At 36.6% G+C, this 20,835-nt stretch overlaps 1 protein-coding gene across 2 annotated transcripts; it reads left to right on the top strand.

Annotated features, from left to right (window-relative positions):
- Positions 1-2,430: 2,430 nt before the first annotated feature.
- On the top strand, positions 2,431-16,454 carry LOC110750947 (TMV resistance protein N). Of its 2 annotated transcripts, XM_088255836.1 has the most exons (9): positions 2,431-2,579; positions 7,111-7,721; positions 11,985-13,071; positions 13,165-13,437; positions 13,568-14,452; positions 14,550-15,231; positions 15,703-15,799; positions 16,020-16,148; positions 16,328-16,454. In XM_088255836.1, exons 2-6 carry the CDS (start codon positions 7,225-7,227, stop codon positions 15,210-15,212), a joined length of 3,405 nt encoding a protein of 1,134 aa, XP_088111962.1. In that variant the 5' UTR covers positions 2,431-2,579; positions 7,111-7,224; the 3' UTR covers positions 15,213-15,231; positions 15,703-15,799; positions 16,020-16,148; positions 16,328-16,454. The 2 variants fall into 2 exon arrangements, with proteins under 2 accessions (XP_088111962.1, XP_021807027.2); XM_021951335.2 differs by having other exon boundaries at positions 14,550-15,778.
- The last annotated feature ends 4,381 nt before the right edge of the window (positions 16,455-20,835 follow it).

Here is a 20,835-nt window from a genome sequence, read left to right on the forward strand (position 1 = left end):
GTTTATGCCAGTAGAGCTTATGCTAGTAGCGCTTATGACATAAGCGCTTCTACAAAAAAACAGTTTTTCGTTTGGATGTCACATTTAAAAACGTTTTTACACTACATAAAAACGCTTTTGATATTTTGTTGAGTGTTTGGTTGACACAGTAAAAGCGCTTTTAAAAATACTTTAAAAAAATTTAAAGAATCCCAAAATATTATAATAAACATAGGAAATAAAAACCAGATATCTCTATATGGTAGTGTCTACAGTATTGTTCCTAAGATCCAACACTATGGGTGTATGGTTGATCTCCTAGGTCGAGCCGGACACTTAGACCAGGCAGTGAGGTTTATTGAAAGCATGCCTATCAAACCAGATATCTCTATATGGAGTTCCTTGTTGAGAGAATGTGGAAGCCATCAGAATCTAGAATTAGCAGAAAAAGTATTTCAACAGCTCATAAAGATAGACCCTCTAAATGATGCTGCTTATGCTCTTATTTCAAATATATATGCAAAAGTGGGTAGGTGGGATGATGTGAGCTGGGCAAGAAAGAAGTTGCATGAACTAGGAGTGAGGAAGCAACCAGGATGTAGTATAATAGAATAAAATGGAGCTGTGCATGAATTTACAGCTTGGAATTTCTCAAACCCTCAATCTGCTGAAATTTATGCTATGTTGGATGAGATAAAGGGTAGATTGCAAAAACAGGACCTAGTAGAAACATCATCTCATCATAGTGAAAGATTGGCTGTCGCTTTTGGTCTTTTAAACAACCCCCCAAGAACTCCTATCCTTGTAGTTAATAATCTGCAGATTTGTAGAGATTGTCATTCAGCCATGAAACTAATATCTCAGGCCTACAACAGAGAAATTGTTATCAGGGATAATTACAAATTTCATCGGTTTGTAGATGGAAATTGCTATTGTAAAGATTATTGGTGAATTCAGATCATAATTTGCAACCTCTGCTCAATAGTTTTTCATCTTCATCCAAACTCTAAAAATTTACAAAATCAATCAAAATGTTAAAGATGAAGGAAAAGACAAGAAGTTGTATATGTAATAGTACGTTATATTCAGTCAAAAACTGATTCCAGATTGCACAGCAACTCTGGTCACAACAGAGACTTGAAGTAGGGAGCCAAACGAGTGAATTTACAAAACGATCATCCATGGCTGCCAAGCGATGCACATAAACAGCTCTTTGTAAAAAAAATAAAAAAATAAAAAGGGTATTTGGGCATTTAAAAAAATTAAATATGGGTATTTTTGGCATTTTAAAAGTTTCATTAAAAGGAGCCAAGTGCTTCCCGTGTTTTTGTCCTGCAGCGCTTTTAAGAAGAAGCACCTCTCAAGTGCTTCTTCCAAAACCACTCCAAGTGCTTTTGGATCTCACCCAAAGCGCTTTTGCAATTTTTGCCAAACGTCATTTTTAAAAGACAGAAGCGCTTTCACCCATTTAGAAGCGCTTTTTGTTGCTCCAAAAGCACTCCCAAACGAGCCCTAAGCCTTAGTCTAGGAGCTACATGATTGTACTTTTTTTTTTTTTTTTTTGGTAATTACGATGAGGTGTCCGGACCAACTTGCACGCACCTCGACTAATCCCCACTCGCGCACATAATTGTACTTTTGAAGTGGGGTATAAATTATATATCTTAATAATAGAGTAGGCGGCAGTGTACTTCTAAAGTGGGCCCCACATGATTGTATATGGGTAATTATTTATTTGGGAAAAATTGGAGTAGGTGGTAGCCTACTCTGCCCTTGGCGTAGGACCGCCCCTGAATGCAATAGATAATTCTATCAACCTATTATCGGCAAGGGCTTTGTCTTGCATAGAACGTTTCCCCAAGGCCCAGCCCTTCAATCTTCACCTACTTCGTGAAGTGAAAGTTACTATAAAAGTCCTGCTGTTTTGGTTGGTTAGTATTAAGAAGTCTTTGACAAATAACGAGAAGAAGAAAAAAGGACAAAATATGCTACATTTTCTTTTGCAACTAAGAAGTCTGATATGTTATTGGGTTGGTTAGTTGAAAAGTCTGTAGCATATTTTTCTTTTTTCTTCTTCTCGTTTTTTTTCTTCTGATTTGTCTCTCTGTGTATTTGTAATCAGTTAATAAGTATTTAATAAGTAAATAACTTCGTCACCAAGACTTAAAACAAATCACCATATTGTATAGTGTGTTAATATGTAATTTTTTTATTTGTTAAAAAATTCACTGATTTTGGTTATAAACAATTGTTTGAGAAAGATTGGAGAAAGAATCCCCAAACTACACGTTAGGTGTGAATGTTTTGACAAAGCAACAAAGTAATTGTCATAGACTTGGACCTGGACCATAAACGCGAATTGACATGAGATATTTATTTTCCATGATTGAAAGGAATCCAATATATATGGCCGCTGGACCCATTTTCCTCACTTTCCCAGAAAACAGACAATTAGGAGCATATAAAAAGCATTAAAAAAACCTCTGAAAAATTAGGAGCCTCGCTGAATCTGGGGATAAGGTAGATAGCTAGGGGCTTTTCAACCCAGTTTTCTCAGAAGTCATCCTTCGACCGGTCTAATCTCTGCTACGTAAAATTAGGTAATCTCTGTGGCCCTATTTTTACATACATGCATGTCAAGTGAGCCATTTTTCATATCTCCTGCTATGCCTAGATTGTTAGGGTTTTGTTTTATAAACATTCTTAATTGTCATCCCTATATTTAATTTTGTTTTTTTGTTCGAAAGAATGAAGATTTCATTATCTTCAGAAAGTTACAAACAATTCCAACACAACAAACAGAACAATAAAACAAAAGCACAACTAACCATAATACACATAATTTAGGCTCAACACAACAAAAAAACCCTAAGAAACACACAAACCCTAAAATCACACCCAAGAACTAAGCAGCCGCCGCTGCAACTCGATCTGCCGTCGCCGCCAGTAGAGGAAGGTCCATTAGAACCGACGAAGGAGATCTGAAGAGTGTGGATTCGGGGAAGCAAGCCACCACCATGCATCAAGCTCAAATGATCCATGGATTGGTCTAAATTGACCATTAAACTACAAAGCCCACTCCTCCAGAGCAAAAGCTTAGATATGAGGATGGGTTGTAAGAGATGAACAGCAGCAACAAACCAGGAGACAACCAAGCAAATGCTAGGGAAAAGGAAGGGGTTTATGGTTAAAGAGTTCGTGGGAGGGAAAGAGAAATGGGCTGAAGGGGAGTGGGTGGATGAGAGGAGAAGAGGGAGAGATAGGTGAAATAGTTGTAGAGGAGTGGGAGAGAAGAGATTGAGGAGATCTGGGCCAACAGCAAGAAAAACAAAATATAAAAAGCACACCAAAATAAACGACATAAAAGGAAAGTAAAAGCCACACCAGAGGGTGAAGGAGAGGCCACATGAGAGGTGGCAAAGAAGCCATCCCGAAGGGTTGCAGCACAGCCAGAAGCTCAGAAGAGGAAGATGGGATATAGGACAGCTGGTAGTTTTCAGCTTACATATTTGTCAAGGCAACAAGCCTATATACAGCTGCAGCTCTGAAATTTTAGGGGCCCTATGCCTGAACAACAAGAGGACCTCCTAAAATAAAGTTCCCAACGAGAAATTATAAAAAAAGGTCCAATTCTATAATCAAAATCTTGTGATCATTAAATTACTAATTATCATTAAAGAAGAAAAAAATATAATTTTAAAATTAATATTAAATAGGAATAAGAAAACCAATATTAAATAGGAATAGGAAAACTAACATATTATATGGGGCCACTTTTTCTTTTGTAAGTCTGTCTCAAAAGTAAAATGTCAATATTAATTTTATTAAACTAAGGGCTCGTTTGGTACGGCGGACTGTCATGGACTAAACTAAATATTAGGACTGTCTTGGATTGGCTTAGCCTGTCATAAGTTGGATAACACTTGTACTGCGTTTGGTATATGTTTGATTGGACTAGGACTAACTTTTTTTATAAATTTTTTTTTTATAAAAAGTAAGTTTTAAAAATATTTGTTTGACTTTTCTTCTCTCTCTTTCCTCTTTTTCCTCATCTTTCTCTCCGATTCTCTTTCTTCTTCTTCCTCCCTGCATCTATTTCATCTTCTTCTTCTCTATCTTCTCTCTTTTTCTTCTGTCTACTTTTCTCTTTATTTTGTTTTCGAAAATTTTCTCTTCTTCCTCTTCTTTATGTCTTCCCATTTTCCTCTTTTTCTCTTCGAAAATTTTCAGACAAAAAACAATCAAAGAACCCAAGCCAATTCGGCATCATCTCACAAGCCAAGCAAGAACCCAAGCCAAGCAAGCAAAGAACTCATGTTTCTTTCTTTTCTTAGCCAAAATTGAAACCATTTATGTTCTTTTTTGTTATGTAATTTTTTTTTTTTTTTTTGGATTTGCAGAGAGTGGTAGAGAAGAGGAGTTAAGGGAGAGGGGAACATCAATGTTGCTGGGTTGGGGGAAGATTGGGCATTGATGTAGTGGGTTTGTGTGGTGTTTTTTTTCTTTGAAATTTGAACTGGTTATGGCTTGGGACGATGATGCAGTGGCCATGGTGGATATGGTGAATCTGTGTTGTGGCTGGAGGAGAGAGAAAGCAGTGGTGGCGGGTGGGTCTGCTGGCTCTTGGTTGTTGGTTGTGGTTGGTTGTTGAGGGAGAGGGGCACTGCGATGCGATGTCGCTAGCGAAGGGCTCGGGACAATTTGTCCGCCCTTTCCACACGGGCTTAGCTAAGAACACCTAAGGAGGTGTTTTTAGTGGGCCCAGTATTAGTTAATCCCATTTAAGATTAGAACCATGGGAAACAAACATGGGATTAAAGTTTGGCCAATCCAGTCCAAGCTAATCCCTTGTACCAAATGAGCCCTAATATTATTATTAGGCTATAGGATACACCAGTATCTTAAATGTAAATTAATATTAGGGAGCTTCACTATTATACCCAAAGAGACACACAAGATTGACCACATTTGCTGACAATCTTATGTGGCAGCTGATGTGGTCATGCCATGTCAATTAATGAATATTTCCATGTAGATTTTATTTTTATTTATTTTCTCTTTTTAATAGTTATTAAAAACAAAAGTAAAAGTGAAATTAAATAAATTAAATTTAAAAAAACGTCTCTGGACTTGTCTCCACTTCCCTTCTTCCTCCATCAAATCCACCCATCCCTTTCCTCCATTGTTGCTGAGATTTGGAGTTTTCTCAATAAAAAAGAAATTAAAAAACCATGCATCTCTATGTTTCTTCTCCTTCACTCCCTTCCTCCATCAAATCGACCCATTCCCACTTTGCATTATTGTTCAACTATGAATGGAATTAACTACACTGAAAATTGAGTATGTACCTCAACCTTCAACCTCTTTGTGAGACAGGCTTTTGGAGATTAATTGACAAGTAAACCTCTCCATTCTTCAACCCACCCAAATTGTTCTTACTGGCAGTAGCCCAGGGATGCTAATTTCTTTTTTTATTAAAAAACTCCAACTCTCAGCAACAACAATGGAGGATGAGGATGGATAGATTTGGAGGAGGAAGGGAGGGCATGAGAGAGGCAGAGTAGAGAACGACGTGAGGCTATAGACGTTAAGGTTTTTTTATTTTTTTATTTCAAATCTCAGCAACAATGGAGGATGAGGGTTAGTAGATTTGATGGAGGAAGAAGGGAGCGTTGGAGACGAAGAGTCTAGGAACGCTTAGGGTTTTTAATTTTTTTTATTTCACTTTTAATTTCTGTTTTTAATAATTATTAAAAAAGGAAATAAATAAAAATAAAATCTACATGGCAATATTCATTAATTGACATGGCATGACCACATCAGCTGCCACATAAGGTTGTCAGCAAATGTGGTCAATCTTGTGTGTCTAAATAGCATTACTCTTACTACATAAGAAATGGGCGTTCAAGTTCCTATAAATTACATGACTGCCACTGATTAACTTAAACAATACCCAACACAAAAAAATAAAAATAAAAACCCAAAGCAAGTTCAGCCCAAATTTATTTTAAAAAAACCCAAACAATTTATTTTGAAAAATTTCACGAAAACCAAGCAAGGGCTCTTCATAGAACTACATTGTTAATAGTCTGTCATAGAAGTACATTGTTAATACTCTGTCATAGAACTATATAGTTAATACTACTATGTCATAGAAGTACATTGTTAATACTCTGTCATAGATGTACATTGTTAATACTCTCTCATAGAACTATCTTGTTAATACTCTGTCATAGAAATAAATTGTTAAACAAAAATGAGATCCATAACTTAAATAGTAACAAAAGATAAATTGATCATCAAAGCTTAAAATACATTCCTCAAATCAACTAAAATCCGAAGAGAAACACATATTGAAGCAAAAGATCAAAAATCCCAAGTCCAAACCAAACGATGACTACGCGGCGAAATCCCTGTCTTCCTCCACAACTGAAGACGATGAGTTGCTGTCGTTGTGCAATACTCTGGAACAACCAGCGAGGTCCTCGGCTGTTGTTTCTGCCGAGATGACTTGTCGAGATCGAGGTTCCTTTGATATCACTGTACAATTCCACCATAATCTCAATCTCATACATTCGTCCACAAATCTACAAGCAAAAAAAAAAAAAAAAGATGGAGAAGAAAGTATAGGAGAACAAACTTGGAGAGATCAAGATCGAGATCGAGGTGATACGATTTGGCGAGTTGAGGCTTGGTCCCTTGAAAAAGTGTTAGAGCCAACAATGGAGAGGATACATAGACATCTGCACAATCCAAAAAGTCCAACTAGAAAGATGATTTCAAAACAAGAAATGGAAGAACAAAAACTAAAAATTGGGGTTGAAGATGAAGATGAGAGAATGGAGCTTGTGAAATGAGCTCTGCTCTGGCTTCAACTCCAGATAAATGGATTAGAATTCCAATTTTAAGTTAAAAGGGTAATAAAGGTATTTTATCTTATTAATTTTGATGTCATGGATTGGAATTCCAATCTTATAAATGGCTTCAACTAAAGCATATTTTGACGTCATGATATTTTGGATTCACTAACTTTGCTAAGTCAGTTTGCTCATTCTCCATTATTCTATATTATTCTATATTATTTAAGATACAAGTGCGCATTAATTTTAACATTTCTAATATTTTCTGCAGTAAAAAAAAGGACTTGTTGAATGATCAAAACTTTTGGGATTACTCTCAGTCGATTTGATCACAATCTTCAGGAAATTGCCACAGCTAAGTAATTAAGTTCGTTCAAGTGGCGATATGTACACACAAAGAATATCTACATCTTCTCCATCTACAACACCTCAATGGAAATATGATGTTTTTCTCAGTTTTAGAGGTGATGACACTCGGAAGGGCTTTACAGACCACTTATATGAAACATTGAGAGCTCAAGGAATCATAACTTTTAGGGATGAGCCTAAAATTTCGAAGGGAAAAGCTATTTCTCAAGAACTGATTGCTGCAATTGAAGGATCAAGGTTTGCGCTTATTGTCCTCTCACAAAATTATGCATCCTCAACATGGTGCTTGGATGAACTTCTACACATTCTTAAATTCATGCAAGCAAGAGAAGCAGTGCTACCAATTTTCTATTATGTTGATCCATCTCATGTACGAAAACAAACAGGGTGTTTTGAGAAAGCCTTTACACAACTGGAAGAAAGATTTAGTTCGGATGACAAGACGAAGGTGCAAGAGTGGAGAGATGCGTTGGCGAAAGTGGCAGATTTCACTGGGTGGAAGGCTAAGGACTGGTATACATTCACTTTTATTATTTTCCCAAGGAAAGTTTCTTAAAAAGTTTAAAAAGAGTAGCCGTGTGTTATATATATATATATATATATATATATATATAAAGCAAAAGGCAGATAATGGTGAAACATTCAAAATATCAAAAAATGCTTTACGTTTATTCATTAAAAATTGAAATTATTAATAAAATAAGGATAATATGGATCCTATTTTTAAAATTTTAAAATTATAAACCAAATCAGATAATGAGTCCTATTTTTATGGAACACAACTACCCATTATATTTTTTAATTCTAAAATAAAATAAAATAATTTAAAAACATACACAAAGGGGCTTAGTATATACTAGCCTCTCCGCATGCACTCCCGTGCATGCGAGAGGCTTTTTTTAAAATTTTTAAAATTTATTTTAGAATTAAAAAAGATAATGGGAAGTTGTGTTCCATAAAAATAGGATCTATTATCCGATTTTTCTTTTAATTTTAATTTTTTTTATATAAAGGCAAAAGGCAGAGAATGGTGAAACATTCAAAATACCAGAAAATGCCCTTGGTTAATACAAACATTAAGAATTGAAATTATTAATTAAATGAGGATAATATGGTAAATTCACACTTTTTCATATTAAAAAATTTTAAAATTAAAAGAAAAATCAGATAATGAATCCTCTTTTTATGGAACACAACTACCCATTATCTTCTTTAATTCTAAAATAAATTTATTTATTTATTTAAAAAAAGGCCTCTCCCAGGCGCGGAAGCGCATGTGGAGAGGCTAGTATAGATAAAGGCAGAAGCATAGAATAATGGTAAAACATTCAAAAATCCAAAATATACCCTTGATTAACTAAATTGCTAAAAGTTATATCTATTTAACATTCTAAGGGTAAAATGGTAAAATACTTATCATTTAAATAAAGAAATTAAAACTAAATTCAAAATTCAAAACCCACTTACGATGTGGTAGTTACCTCCACCTCTGCCTTTCTTTTTTTTCTTTTTTTTTTTCATTTGTTTTAGTAATTAAAATTAAAAATATAAAACACACGAAGATTACAAATACATATTAATAGTCATGTTCTCTTGGACTACAGGGGTCCAAGAGATTTATGGTCACTCACCGTTGGATGTAAATTCAACGGTTCACTTACTCTTGCACTCCTTTTAAGAAACTTTTTTGAACCATTAGATTAATATCCAACGGTAGGTGACCATAATCTCTTGGACTCCTGTGGTCCAAGAGATCGAGACTGTACATATTAATTATGAAAAATGTCTTAGACAACAAAAAATGCACATTAGTTACTCCACCTTTCTGGAAGACTTGACACCGTGACTATTAGTATAACCATAATTAACTCTTTTTTTTATGAAATTATTATTATAAGAAAGAAACAAAATGTTAGTAATTTATTTTTCATACTTAAAAGATCAAAATTAATAAAAGATATTAACACATTTGTCAATTTTAATTGACATGGCACAAAACCATTAGCTGCCACATAATGTGGTCAAGATATTTAGAGTGTCTAAATAAGTTGCCAATGAGGTGTTAGTTGGATTGGCCAAAGCCTTTGGTGTGCTCCCAAATGGTTATGGGTTCAAGCCACCATATGTGTGTGAGTTTACCCTTTACCCCTTTCCCCTTCCTAACTTTGGCATAAAAAGAAAAAGTGTCCAAATAGCATGTTAACCTGGGCTATAGCCCAGAGAACTTTTTTTTGGGACTAAATTAGTACTCTAGCCTAGGCAGAGAGGAAGAAGAAAGAAAGAAAAAGGAAGAGAAGAAGAAGAAGGAAAAAGTATAAAGAGAGAAAGAGAGAAGAGGAAAAAGAATAAAAAAATAGAGGGGGAGATGATAAACAATCGCAAAGAAAGAGAGAGAGAGAGAGAGAGAGAGAGAGAGAGAGAGGAGAAATAGAATAAAAAAGGGGAGAGGAGGAAATAGAATAAAGAAAAGGATGTGTGTGTTGGGATGATATATGTGCTTTTATTTTATTTTTACTTCTATTCCTTCTAAATATTTCCCAGTACGTATGTAGCTTTCTTCTGTTTTTTTTTCTTCTTTGTTTCCCTTAATCCCTTCCAAATATTTCAACAATATTCTCAATAATTCCAAGATTTTTGTCTGTTTCAAATGTCAGTAGAATAAAAAAAAAGTTCTAAATATGATAAAGAAAATATATATATTGGAAAAAGAGGGCTTATAATTTTTTTGGTAACAACAAGAGCTTATAATTTACCCCCCAAAAAAAAAGGTATCCATTAAACACAGTCTAAAAAAATATATCAATCATTGGATTCGTTTCAATATTTAGCCTACTCCTACAAATATTCCTAACTTCGCCCTTGAATTTAGCCCATGTCATTCAAATCCTTGGTCCGTCCCCGGGGGTGAAATTAGTGAAGGGTTAGGATTTGGGATTTTTTTTTATGCCAGATTCATTAGCTATAAAGGTTGCGTGATACCCATTTAATTTTCAGTTTTCAAAACTGAAAATATGTTTGGAAACAGATTTCATTTTCTGTTTCAATAAAGTGAATCTAGTTTTCAGAATTATGTACCCTTATTATTATTATTTTTTTACTCGAAAGTGTTTTTAGTTTTTCATTTTTTTTTTGTCCCCATTTTTCATTCACCAATTTTACACATGCATTGCCTCCTAATACTTGATATTTGGGAACTCCTGAATTGGATCCGACCCCTCGACTCTTGTATTCAACTCAGGACATCCAAGCTTGAGGACCTCCAATAAAAAATTAAGGAAAAAAAAAATCCTAACTTCAAAAATTTCAACCAAAAATACTATGAACTCTTTGTAACTTCCACGTTAATTCTATGATATCTAATTCACCCTTTGACCAAATTTTTTTTTTCAATTTCTAAGTTTCTCATAAAATTGAAATTATTAACCAAACAACTTTTTAAACAAGATTTTTTTAAAACTAAAATTGATCACATGCAAATAGTATGACTAGTTTGGTGATTTTCTTTTGCGCTCTTATTTTGGATAATGTTATTAGGCATACTTGGCTGTTGCATAATTGGATTTGGGCACGTGCAATGAATAATATACCTGCTGCTTTATCGACCTTAAGCCAAGATTATTTTTATATAGAGTTTTTATTATAAATGGTCATTGAGGTTTGCAAAATATCACTTTTGATTTTTTATGTGTTTTTTATGATATCATTGGTGATTTATGTTATACCTCATATATCAATTTGGTCATTGTGATTATGTTCCGTCAAAATCACTATTAAATTGATGATGTGATATGTATATGGTGCCCACATATCCAATGAGATAATGCCATGTGAATCTAAATATATAAAATTATTATTTTTAAATAGTTTCACATTAAATATTTTTTTTTTAAAGTTGCAGCCCTCTTCCCCTCTCTCTCTCTCTGTCTCTGTCTCTCTCTCCTCTCCTTGTCTCCTCGCTGTGCTCTCCGTGTAACTCTGTTTTTTTCTTGCCCACAACCTGATCGCCCCCATCTCCACCCGCAACCTACTTCCAACCCCACCTTCTCTCTCCTTTTTTCCTCTGTGGAGTGCTTCTAGCAGTGTCAAAATTTTCAAGAAAAGATAAAGTTTTTCGATGGGTTTTAATTTTTGTATTTAAATCTCATTTGGGTTGCGATTGTTTCAATGGTTTCAGGCAGACAGAGAGACACAGAGGAGGATGGGAAATGGGAGTGTTTTGTTGGATTACAAACTACTTCAGAAGAGGATGAGGGGGGTATGTGGGATTTTTCTTTATTGAGATGGATTTTGGTGGAGAGAGAGACACAGCGGGGGAGAGAGAGGGGACAGAGAGAGAGAGAGACGAGGGGCTCCGCAACTTTACAGTTAAAAAAAACAAATTTTTTAATATTTAAATGTGAAATTATTATTTTTTAAAATATTTTTTATTTAGATTCACATGACATTATCTCATTGAATATGTGAGCACCACATACATGTCACGTCATCAATTTAACAGAAATTTTAACGGAAATTAATGGCAACACCAAATTGATGTGTGATCTGAAACATAAAGAACCAATAATGTCAAGAAAAAAAAAATACAAAGGATTAAAAGTGATAATTTGGCAAATCTCAGGAACCATTTGTGATAAAAACCTTTTTGTATATGGTCTGATAACCTTTCTTTTCAATGATCAAGAGTATTTGTATAAAATCTAGAGAAAACACATCTGCATGTTGATTCTTTATGTCCACACAATTAACAAGACTGATATTGATGTTAATATGTTATAGGTACGAAACCTTGCTCATCAAAGATATAATCGATGTGATATGGAAAAGATTACGTCCTACATCGTTTACTTATGTGGAGAACTCAGTTGGATTAGACTCAAGTATGAACTCAATTGATTTATTGTTAGGTGCAAGGGTCGATGATGTTCGATTTATAGGGATATGGGGTATGGGTGGGATTGGTAAAACAACTATTGCCAGAGTTGTTCGCGAGAGAATCTCTCCTGAATTTGAATTCAGCATATTTCTTGAGAATGTCAGTGATAATGTTCAAAAAGGTGGTCTAATATCCCAACAAAGAGAAATTCTTTCAAGGATATCGATGAAAACGATTGACATATTTGATGTTCAAGAAGGATCCACAATGATTAGAAGATTACTTCGTCACAAAAAGGTTCTTCTCATTCTCGATGATGTGACCGACTCAGACCATTTAGATTATTTGGCTGGAAAGCAAGAGTGGTTTGGTTCTGGGAGTAGAGTTCTTATTACAACTAGAAATGAGCATTTGTTAATTGAACATGGAGTGAAGAGAAGATTTCAGGTCAAACGTCTAAATCATGATGACGCTCTTAAGCTTTTTAGTTGGAAAGCCTTTGGAAAAGACCACCCTGAAAAAAACTATATTGATTTGTCTAGCTGTGTTGTGAGTTATGCCGATGGTCTTCCACTAGCTCTTAAAGTTTTGGGGAGTTTTTTGCGTGGAAGACATGTAAGTGCTTGGAACAGTGCGTTGGGTAAACTAAGAGATCTTTGTAACACAGTTTTGGGGACACTTCAAATAAGTTACGATGATCTAGATGACAGGGAGAAGAAAATTTTCCTAGACATTGCGTGTTTCTTTAACGGGGAGAAAGAAGATCGAGTTATAGAAATCCTAGACAGTTGTGGCTTTTGTGCAGGTATTGGAATAGATGTCCTCATTGAGAAATCTCTGTTAACTAATTCATATGGCACTTTATGGATGCATCAGTTGCTCCAAGAGATGGGTCGTGAAATAGTCAATGGAGAATGTCTTGATGAGCCAGGAAATCGCAGCAGGTTGTGGCGCCATGAAGAGGCCAAGCATATCTTGAGCAAAAATACAGTAAGGGGACTGTTAGTTTTACGAATGAGTTCAGTTTTTTTCATATGTTAGTTATATGAGCTTCACTATTCTTTATCCGTGCATGTTTGATAGGGAACAGACGCAGTAGAAAGTATTACCATGGACAAAACTGGGCCAGTGGTGCACGCGGATGCTAAATGCTTTTCAAGGATGAAGAAACTGAGACTTCTCAATCTTGCTAATGTGAACCTCTCTAATGATATTGAATATCTCTCCGATAATTTACGAAGTCTTGAATGGGTTGGGTATCCTTCAAAATATTTCCCCTCACATTTCAATCCAAAGAACCTACTAGAACTTAACTTGTGCCATAGTCACATTGAATCTTTTTGGACGGGTGTTAAGGTATGTTATTGCTGCTTTATCTTCTATTACCTTCAAACATCGAAGCTTTATTTTTTATTTTTTATGTGTTCTTACTTGACGGCCTTCCATAGAATTTGAAGCTAATTTTTTTGCTGTGTTCTTTTGACAGCTTTTATACAATTTGAAAATCATTAAGCTCAGCCACTCTTTGAATCTTGTCAACACCCCGGACTTTAGAGGCATTCCAAATCTCGAGTATCTGATTCTACAAGGTTGTATACGATTGAATAAGGTTGACCCATCCCTTGGAATGCTTGAAAGAATTACTCAGATAAACTTGAAGGATTGCAGAAGTCTTGTGCATCTTCCAAGAAGTGTGTATGGCTTAAAATCTGTCAAAGTTCTTAATCTTTCTGGCTGCTCAAAGCTAGACAAGTTGCCCAATGAGTTGGGCAATGCAGAGTGCTTGGAGGAGCTTGATGTGAGTGGAACTGTCATAAGAGAACTGCCTTCCTCCATTGTTCGGTTGAAAAGCCTCACAGTACTAAACTTTCGTGGATGTAAAGGACCATCACCTAAATTTTGGAATTTGCTCTCCCTTGTTCAGCTAGTTCTCTCCCTTTTTCAGCGTTTTCTAATAAGAAGTCGTGTTCCCACGCCTTTGTTGCTGCCTTCTCTATCCGGTTTGGTTTCCTTAAAACAACTAACTCTAAGTGATTGCAATCTCTTGGAAGTCCCTAATGACCTTAGCTGCTTGTCCTCATTAATCTACCTAGATCTCAGTAGAAACCAGTTTGTTAGCCTACCCAACGTCATCTCTCTGCTTTCTAGACTTCAATTTCTTAACTTGGAGTATTGCGAGAGGCTTCAAGAATTGCCAGAGGTTCCACAAAGAGTAGTAGCAGTTGTTCAAAACTGTATTTCATTACAAAGATTTACCAGAGGTTCCACAGAAAACTGCAAGTTGCTGTTACGGATACAATGTATCAACTGCTTCAAATTTGCGGAGACGCACGATTTCAGGAGTTTGGTATTTACATTACTGGAACAATATGTTGGGCTCTCTCTCTCTCGCTCTCTATTTCATACACACAATAATATGTTGGCTTCTTAAGTGTTTTGACGTTTTTTTTTTTTTTTTTATGATGCAGGAAGTCCCTATTACTCAAGATGTATTTCAATTTGTTGTTCCTGGAAATGAAATTCCCGAGTGGTTCAATCATAAATCTGCTGAATATATATACAATGAGGAAGAGTGGTTCATTCCTCAAAGTGTGGAGTATCCATTAAGTGTAGAGCTACGCCCAGGTTGGTTTACTGAAAACTGGATGGGATTCGCAGTGTGCATTGCTTTTGCAATCCAGGAACGATCACCTAATTGCGACCATGCTTTTAAGTATCCTAGGTTTGATTATAATTATACACATATTATTACTTGCAAAGTGGACATCAATGGAAAGGAGATGACGGCACTTAGGCGTCCATTTGTGGTTCTCAATGCAGAGTTGGGCCAAGCTGTGTCTGATCACCTTTGGGTACTCTTTTTTCCTCGTCACTTTCCTCAGTTGTGGAAGGGTATCAGCGATCAGGTTAAATTGCCTTCTGGCACAGAGTGGTGGCAAGGTATATTTGGTCAGATTACATTTTCAATTACGGCCAGAGTTGGCCATGGAGTAATAGTGAAGCAGTGTGCGGCTCGTCTGGTGTACGAGGGAGACTTGGAAGAGCTTGACCCAAGATTTAGCCGCGGGACCCGGAGCAATGTCAGCATTTCTGAGGTGGATTCAGAATTCCCCTCTTTCACAAACAAGTAGGAGCTAGTGGATGGAAGTGGTACTATTGATAACCCTTTTCATATAAGGTCAATTAAATCTGTTCTATTAGGAATTCATCAATCAAATTACAAAGCGGCTCACGCAGCGGCTAGTATTGGCATCAAAGCGGTGGCGCAAATTTGCTGGGCTGAAAGGCCACCACCGTCTCTTCAGGGAGTGTTGGAAGTGGATGGTCTTCCAGGACCACCAAACTAATGTCTTATCTATATTTTGTACTAAGCTAGCCTCTCCACTTGCTTGCTTTGGTAGAGTGTGTGCTGACTTAGTTTTTATATTCTGTTCGTGGCTTTCGCCTCTTAATGAAGTTCCTTTTCGTCAAAAAAAAAAAAATCAATCAAATTACAAAATAACATTTTCATATCACATTCAGTTGCGTAATCATATCACATTCATATCACATTCAGCTGTTTTTTTTTCCTCTGTGTCTTAGTTTTTCTCTCATGGCTTGCTTTACTTCATTTGTATGTAGGGATAAAATTGTTGTTTTTCAACAGATGAATGCAACCACAACATCAATGAGAGCCACCACAACTGGGACAACAAGAGTAATGATCCTTCCTCCAAATGCAAGTGGCCTCACTATGTACTTTCTTAATACGTTGTTTAGAAGCACCGAGTATTATGGAATTGAAAAATTACAATAAAAGAATTTAAACATTATGTGACTACGATGCACCTCATGTACAGCTAAAAGTTATAATAATTCTGTTTTCAATAATAGTGATTACCATGTCTCATTACTTCAACATTATATTAGACCTCTTATATTGAAATATCTTCTTGCAGATGTGGGCTTAGCCCAGTTGGCTAGAGTGGATACACTCCCCACTTTGCACCTGAGTTCGAAACTCCCTTCCCGTAGTTTAGATAAGCAGGCGCCTCGGGAAAAGGGCATATTCACCGGGAAGATTAGTTGTATGTGGTGTACACTATCTTATGGTTCTTTACGTATGTGGGACTTTATTGTGAAATTGTACCATATTTTGAGTATATAGATCGCATCTTAATTAGCTTGTTTTTAGTTGGATATAGAAGAGAGGTAGCTACAATAATTTTGTTTACTGTGAATCGTGACGGATAATTCACTTATACAGGTTGATAGAGAAGGACTACAAAAGTTTTGACTGTGCCATGTGAGTGATGCTGATTACTGATATAAGAACTACGTGTGGCTCGATCCCTTACTAAGGGGTACGTAGGTAGCCTGGAGTTTCACCTAGGTGCAGCTGCAAAATAAATTATATGTTTGGAACTTCAATTTGGTTATTGGGAACAAATCCTATTTATTAGATTTGTTGAGTTTGGTTTTGAATTTGTCAGTGGGCTTGAAACTTGACTGAAACTTAGGTGAGATTAAATGCTTGGTTAAATTCTCGTTTTACTGAATGGTTGTTGTTAAATATGTTGGTGGTTGTGGCGGGTCTGAAACTCGTTTTGGATTGATGAATGATTTTTGGCCTGATTCTTTAGAACTACTTGCGTTTGTGCATGACTGCTAGATATTGTACGCTAAAAGTTGGGAAGTTATTTTATTGTTTTTCTATAGGTTAAAAATATGGGAATTGTTCCAGTTACAGAGGAGACTCTGCCGAAATTTCGACAGAAGTCAATTAGTTTATCCATTTAAATTGGGGTTAAAGAGCTTTTTAGTAAGGTGGGTTCATCAAAAGTTAGTTGGTGGACTAGAAGCAGGGTTCGTCATGGATTCCGAGGGGGAAACTGGGGCGGGTCTTGTCAATTTGGTATTAGAGCGTTAGGTTCAATTTGATCTTCGGTGAACTTTAACTTCTGAGTTTTAAGATTGCTTGAATTGGTTTGAGTCTTAGTTGACTCAATTCTTGATTAAGGGTGTTTTTGGGAAATTCAAAAGAGTGAAAGAAAAGGGATCAGAGAAAAATGAGAGTTAGCATACTTCAATAAGTTTGGGATGTTACCCTTGGGTAGCATCCAAGGAGAAATAATGTAATCGTGGGTATCTCAAGTCTGAGAGCCCAGGGAGTGTTGTAGTAAACATAGTGAGGTGATATATTATTTCAAGAGGGGCAAGTACAAGGTTTTGTCACAAGGGAAGTGCTCGAGTAGGCAAGGCCAACAACGAGAGTTGATTAATAAAGGTAGCAAAGTTAGTAAGTGTTGAGTTGCATGTCATTCGAGTTGGACCAATGGGAGTTCATATGGGTAGTTATACCCCGAAAGAGTACGTGTCGGAATTGGATTTTGTTGGGCTCAGGGGAAAGAATGGTTATGGATTCTCAGGAATTGGAAGTAGTGGTATACTGGAAAGTTTTTGTGGATGAGTGGTTATGGATTCTCAGGAATTGGAAGTAGTGGTATACTGGAAAGTTTTTGTGGATGAGTTGGAGTGTTGAGGAAATGTGTGGGAACTGGAGGAGTTTATGTGGGCCTTGTACTCATGCCTCTTTAAGTGACAGGTACGAAATTTTGAGGACGAAATTTTTTTATAAGGGGGTAGGTTGTAACACCCCCAACCCAATTTAATTTCTCTATTCATTTTATTTCTATTTGTGAAATTACAATTTTGCCCTTGAAGGTAGGGCCACTTTAATCACTTTTTAATCCGGAAGGATTTTGGGGATTTGAGTGTTGCATTCCTAAAAGGACACAAATTAATGTGCAAACAACCAATTAAAAATATCCGCAAATGCACGAATCTAATGAAGTATAGATTATATAAGTACGGGGTCGATCCCACGAAGAACTTGTCGGCTTCCTATAAGTTCTAATTTGAGTACGTAAAGAACACTTAATTGACACACCACAAAAGCAAAATGGAAACTAAAAATGAGTAAAGAAGTGTAAAAGAAATGAAACAATACAAGAAAACTAGAGAAAAACACAAACAGCACTTTCTATCACCCTTTTATCACCATTTGGACAGATTCGTTTCTCTATTTTTCCAGTTTCGACCTCTGTCCAGTGTTTGACCTATAACTTTCCAACCGTATGTCCAAAATTTACGTTCTTTATACGGTTGGATTCCGCACAGAAAATGGAAGAACACAACATGGACCAAAAGTCCAAAACAATTACGGAAACAAATAAAATTCAGTAACAAAGACACACCACGTGTCGAACACACAACTCACACACACATTGGGGGGGGGGGGTTTGATTTGTTTCAAGTGACCTATTTCTATTGCATGAAAGTAAATGGACTTTGAATTTAAATGAGAAAGGCAAAGATGAATTATCAAAATGTGAAAGTACCAAGTAACAAACACTAGGGTTTCGGAATCCACCCTAAACAATTCTACCAAAGTTCATGAATACTCAAGTGATGAACTCTAAATGTGTTGATGAAGATGTTCGCAATCAAGACCATGGGTCGTGGCTCAAGACGCATTGATTCTCTCTAATGTACGTAAAGTGCATGGTTCGTGCTACAATACTTGTGCCCTCCCCATAACCGAACCTAGGTATGGTTCGTACTTCGATTCAATTACAAGGAAAACCCATTAAGTTCAAAGAGAATATGAACATCACAAGAATCCTAATAGCATGGTGTTTACATTAGGTATTCAAGAAACCAATTCACATGGATGATTCTTACTTCATCCATTTATTGCTTAGGATAACATGGAGATACACATAATCCCAACAATCTCAAGAAGCATGCTTTCAAAGATGGCCAACCAAGGAAAAACACACATCAAGGATAGATTAATTTGGTGAATTGGAATTCATCAACAATATCCAGAAATTCATACACTCAAGCATCAAAATAATAAGGTAATCATGTTTAGGGCTTCAACCTAAGCCCTAGCTATGGAGTTTAGTTGCTCATACTTATTCCAAATACAAACTCAAAATAAAATTAGAAAGAGTTTACAGATTTTGAGAAAATGATGAAAGCTTCAAGGTCATCAATGGTGGAAGCTTTCTTCTCCACTTTGTTTGGCTGCACCTTGGCTTTCTCCTACCTCACAGCTCTCCAAAATCTGCTCTCAATGTGTAGAATCCTAGAATGGATAGGCTACCCACGTTCAAAACCTCTCCCACTTCAGATTGCACTTCCCTTTGCGCCTTTGCCCATCATTTCCAGCTCACACTTTTAATATAAAACTCATTCTTTCCTCTAAAGCCTTTGCCCATTGTCCCCTTGCCATGATGAAGCTTTGACTTCACAAAGATGCCAAAAGCTTCAGAAAATATCTCATTTACAAAGGTAATTCCTTGTTACCAAGAGTTATGGTAACAAGAAATTAAGATGACACAAAGGAGGTAAAAGCTGGCCAAATCCGGATTTCCAGAGCTGTGGTAACATGCTGGATTGGTTGGATAGGCAATACTTGTCCAATGGAGCTCCAATTTGGATATGTTGTAGTTAACATCCATTGGAACAAGTCTCATGAAGATTATGACCTCATCCGAGCACCAGAGCATGTTGATCCCAGGCCAAGAAGTTGACCTACGAAAATGAACAAAAACAGAATTTATAACTAATAATGCACTTTTAGCTCATTTTCATCCCAACTAAGGTAAAATCTAAGAAAACACAAAAAGGAAGTAAAAAGCTATAAAATGTCAAGAACTAACTCAAAATAGTGGGTGAATAACATGAAAAATCATGTGTAAAAATGAACCGAACAAACCTGTAGTGGGCCTAAATCGGAGTTTTAAGGAAGAAGTTGTGGTAAACGGAAGTGCAGTGGCACAATCGTAAATTTTTCAAAGATGGATTTTAAAAACAGATCAGCTCTCTGTCGCTCTCCCCCACGCGTCTCTCTCGCTCTCCCTCGACACTCTCTCTCCTCCGTCTCGCTCCACCGCGACGTCATCACTTTCGACGACGATTACCGTGTTGTCCGGCCACACCACCGGTCAGAAAAGAACGGCCATTGATCGACGATCGCGACCTGAGCCATTTCTCGCTAAGCCCAACGACGTACAGCACCGGAGAAGCTCGAAAAGAGCTGTGACTTTTTGAACTTTCAATCGCCGTTTTCGGCGACTTTGGCAGCCAAATCTGTCAATCCATGTATGTTTCTTCATCTACTTTGTAACATCCCGACCCAAAATATAATTATTCGTGAATCTAATTAATCATGAAATTACAATTTTGCCCTCGGGGGGTAGGGGTATTTTGGTCACTTCTTAACCCAGAAGGATTTTAGGGAAATGAATGGTACTATGACGTAGATCGTGTCGAGATGAGTCCACAAACACGTAGTGGGCTCAAATCGGAGTTATAACGAAACGATCAAAACAAACGTAGTGGCAAAACCGTAAATAATTCAAAAAGGGTTTATTAAAAATCAGAAAATCCCTCATTCCTCTCTCTCTCTCTCTCTCTCTCTCTCTCGTGCGCAGAACCCCCCCTTCCTTTTTGCTGTTACTATTCGTCAATTATACTTAAAATTGGTTCAGGTCTTTGAGGGAAATTACAGCTCGCAGGGGAGTGTTTTGAATGTCAATTGGTGGCGGGGTGGCCGGAGTTTGTCGGAAAAGCCGTCGGAGCTCGCGATTTGAAACAGCCCATTTTTGGGCTTCACTATGGCTCGATTTTTGGGTTTAATTCCCTGAATTTGGGGCTGAAAATTGGTATGGATGTGAAGAGAAGAGAGATATGAAGAGTTTGCAA

This window comes from Prunus avium, chromosome 7 (genome assembly GCF_965620075.1).
Source record: "Prunus avium chromosome 7, drPruAviu1.hap1.1, whole genome shotgun sequence".
Lineage (NCBI taxonomy): Eukaryota > Viridiplantae > Streptophyta > Magnoliopsida > Rosales > Rosaceae > Prunus > Prunus avium.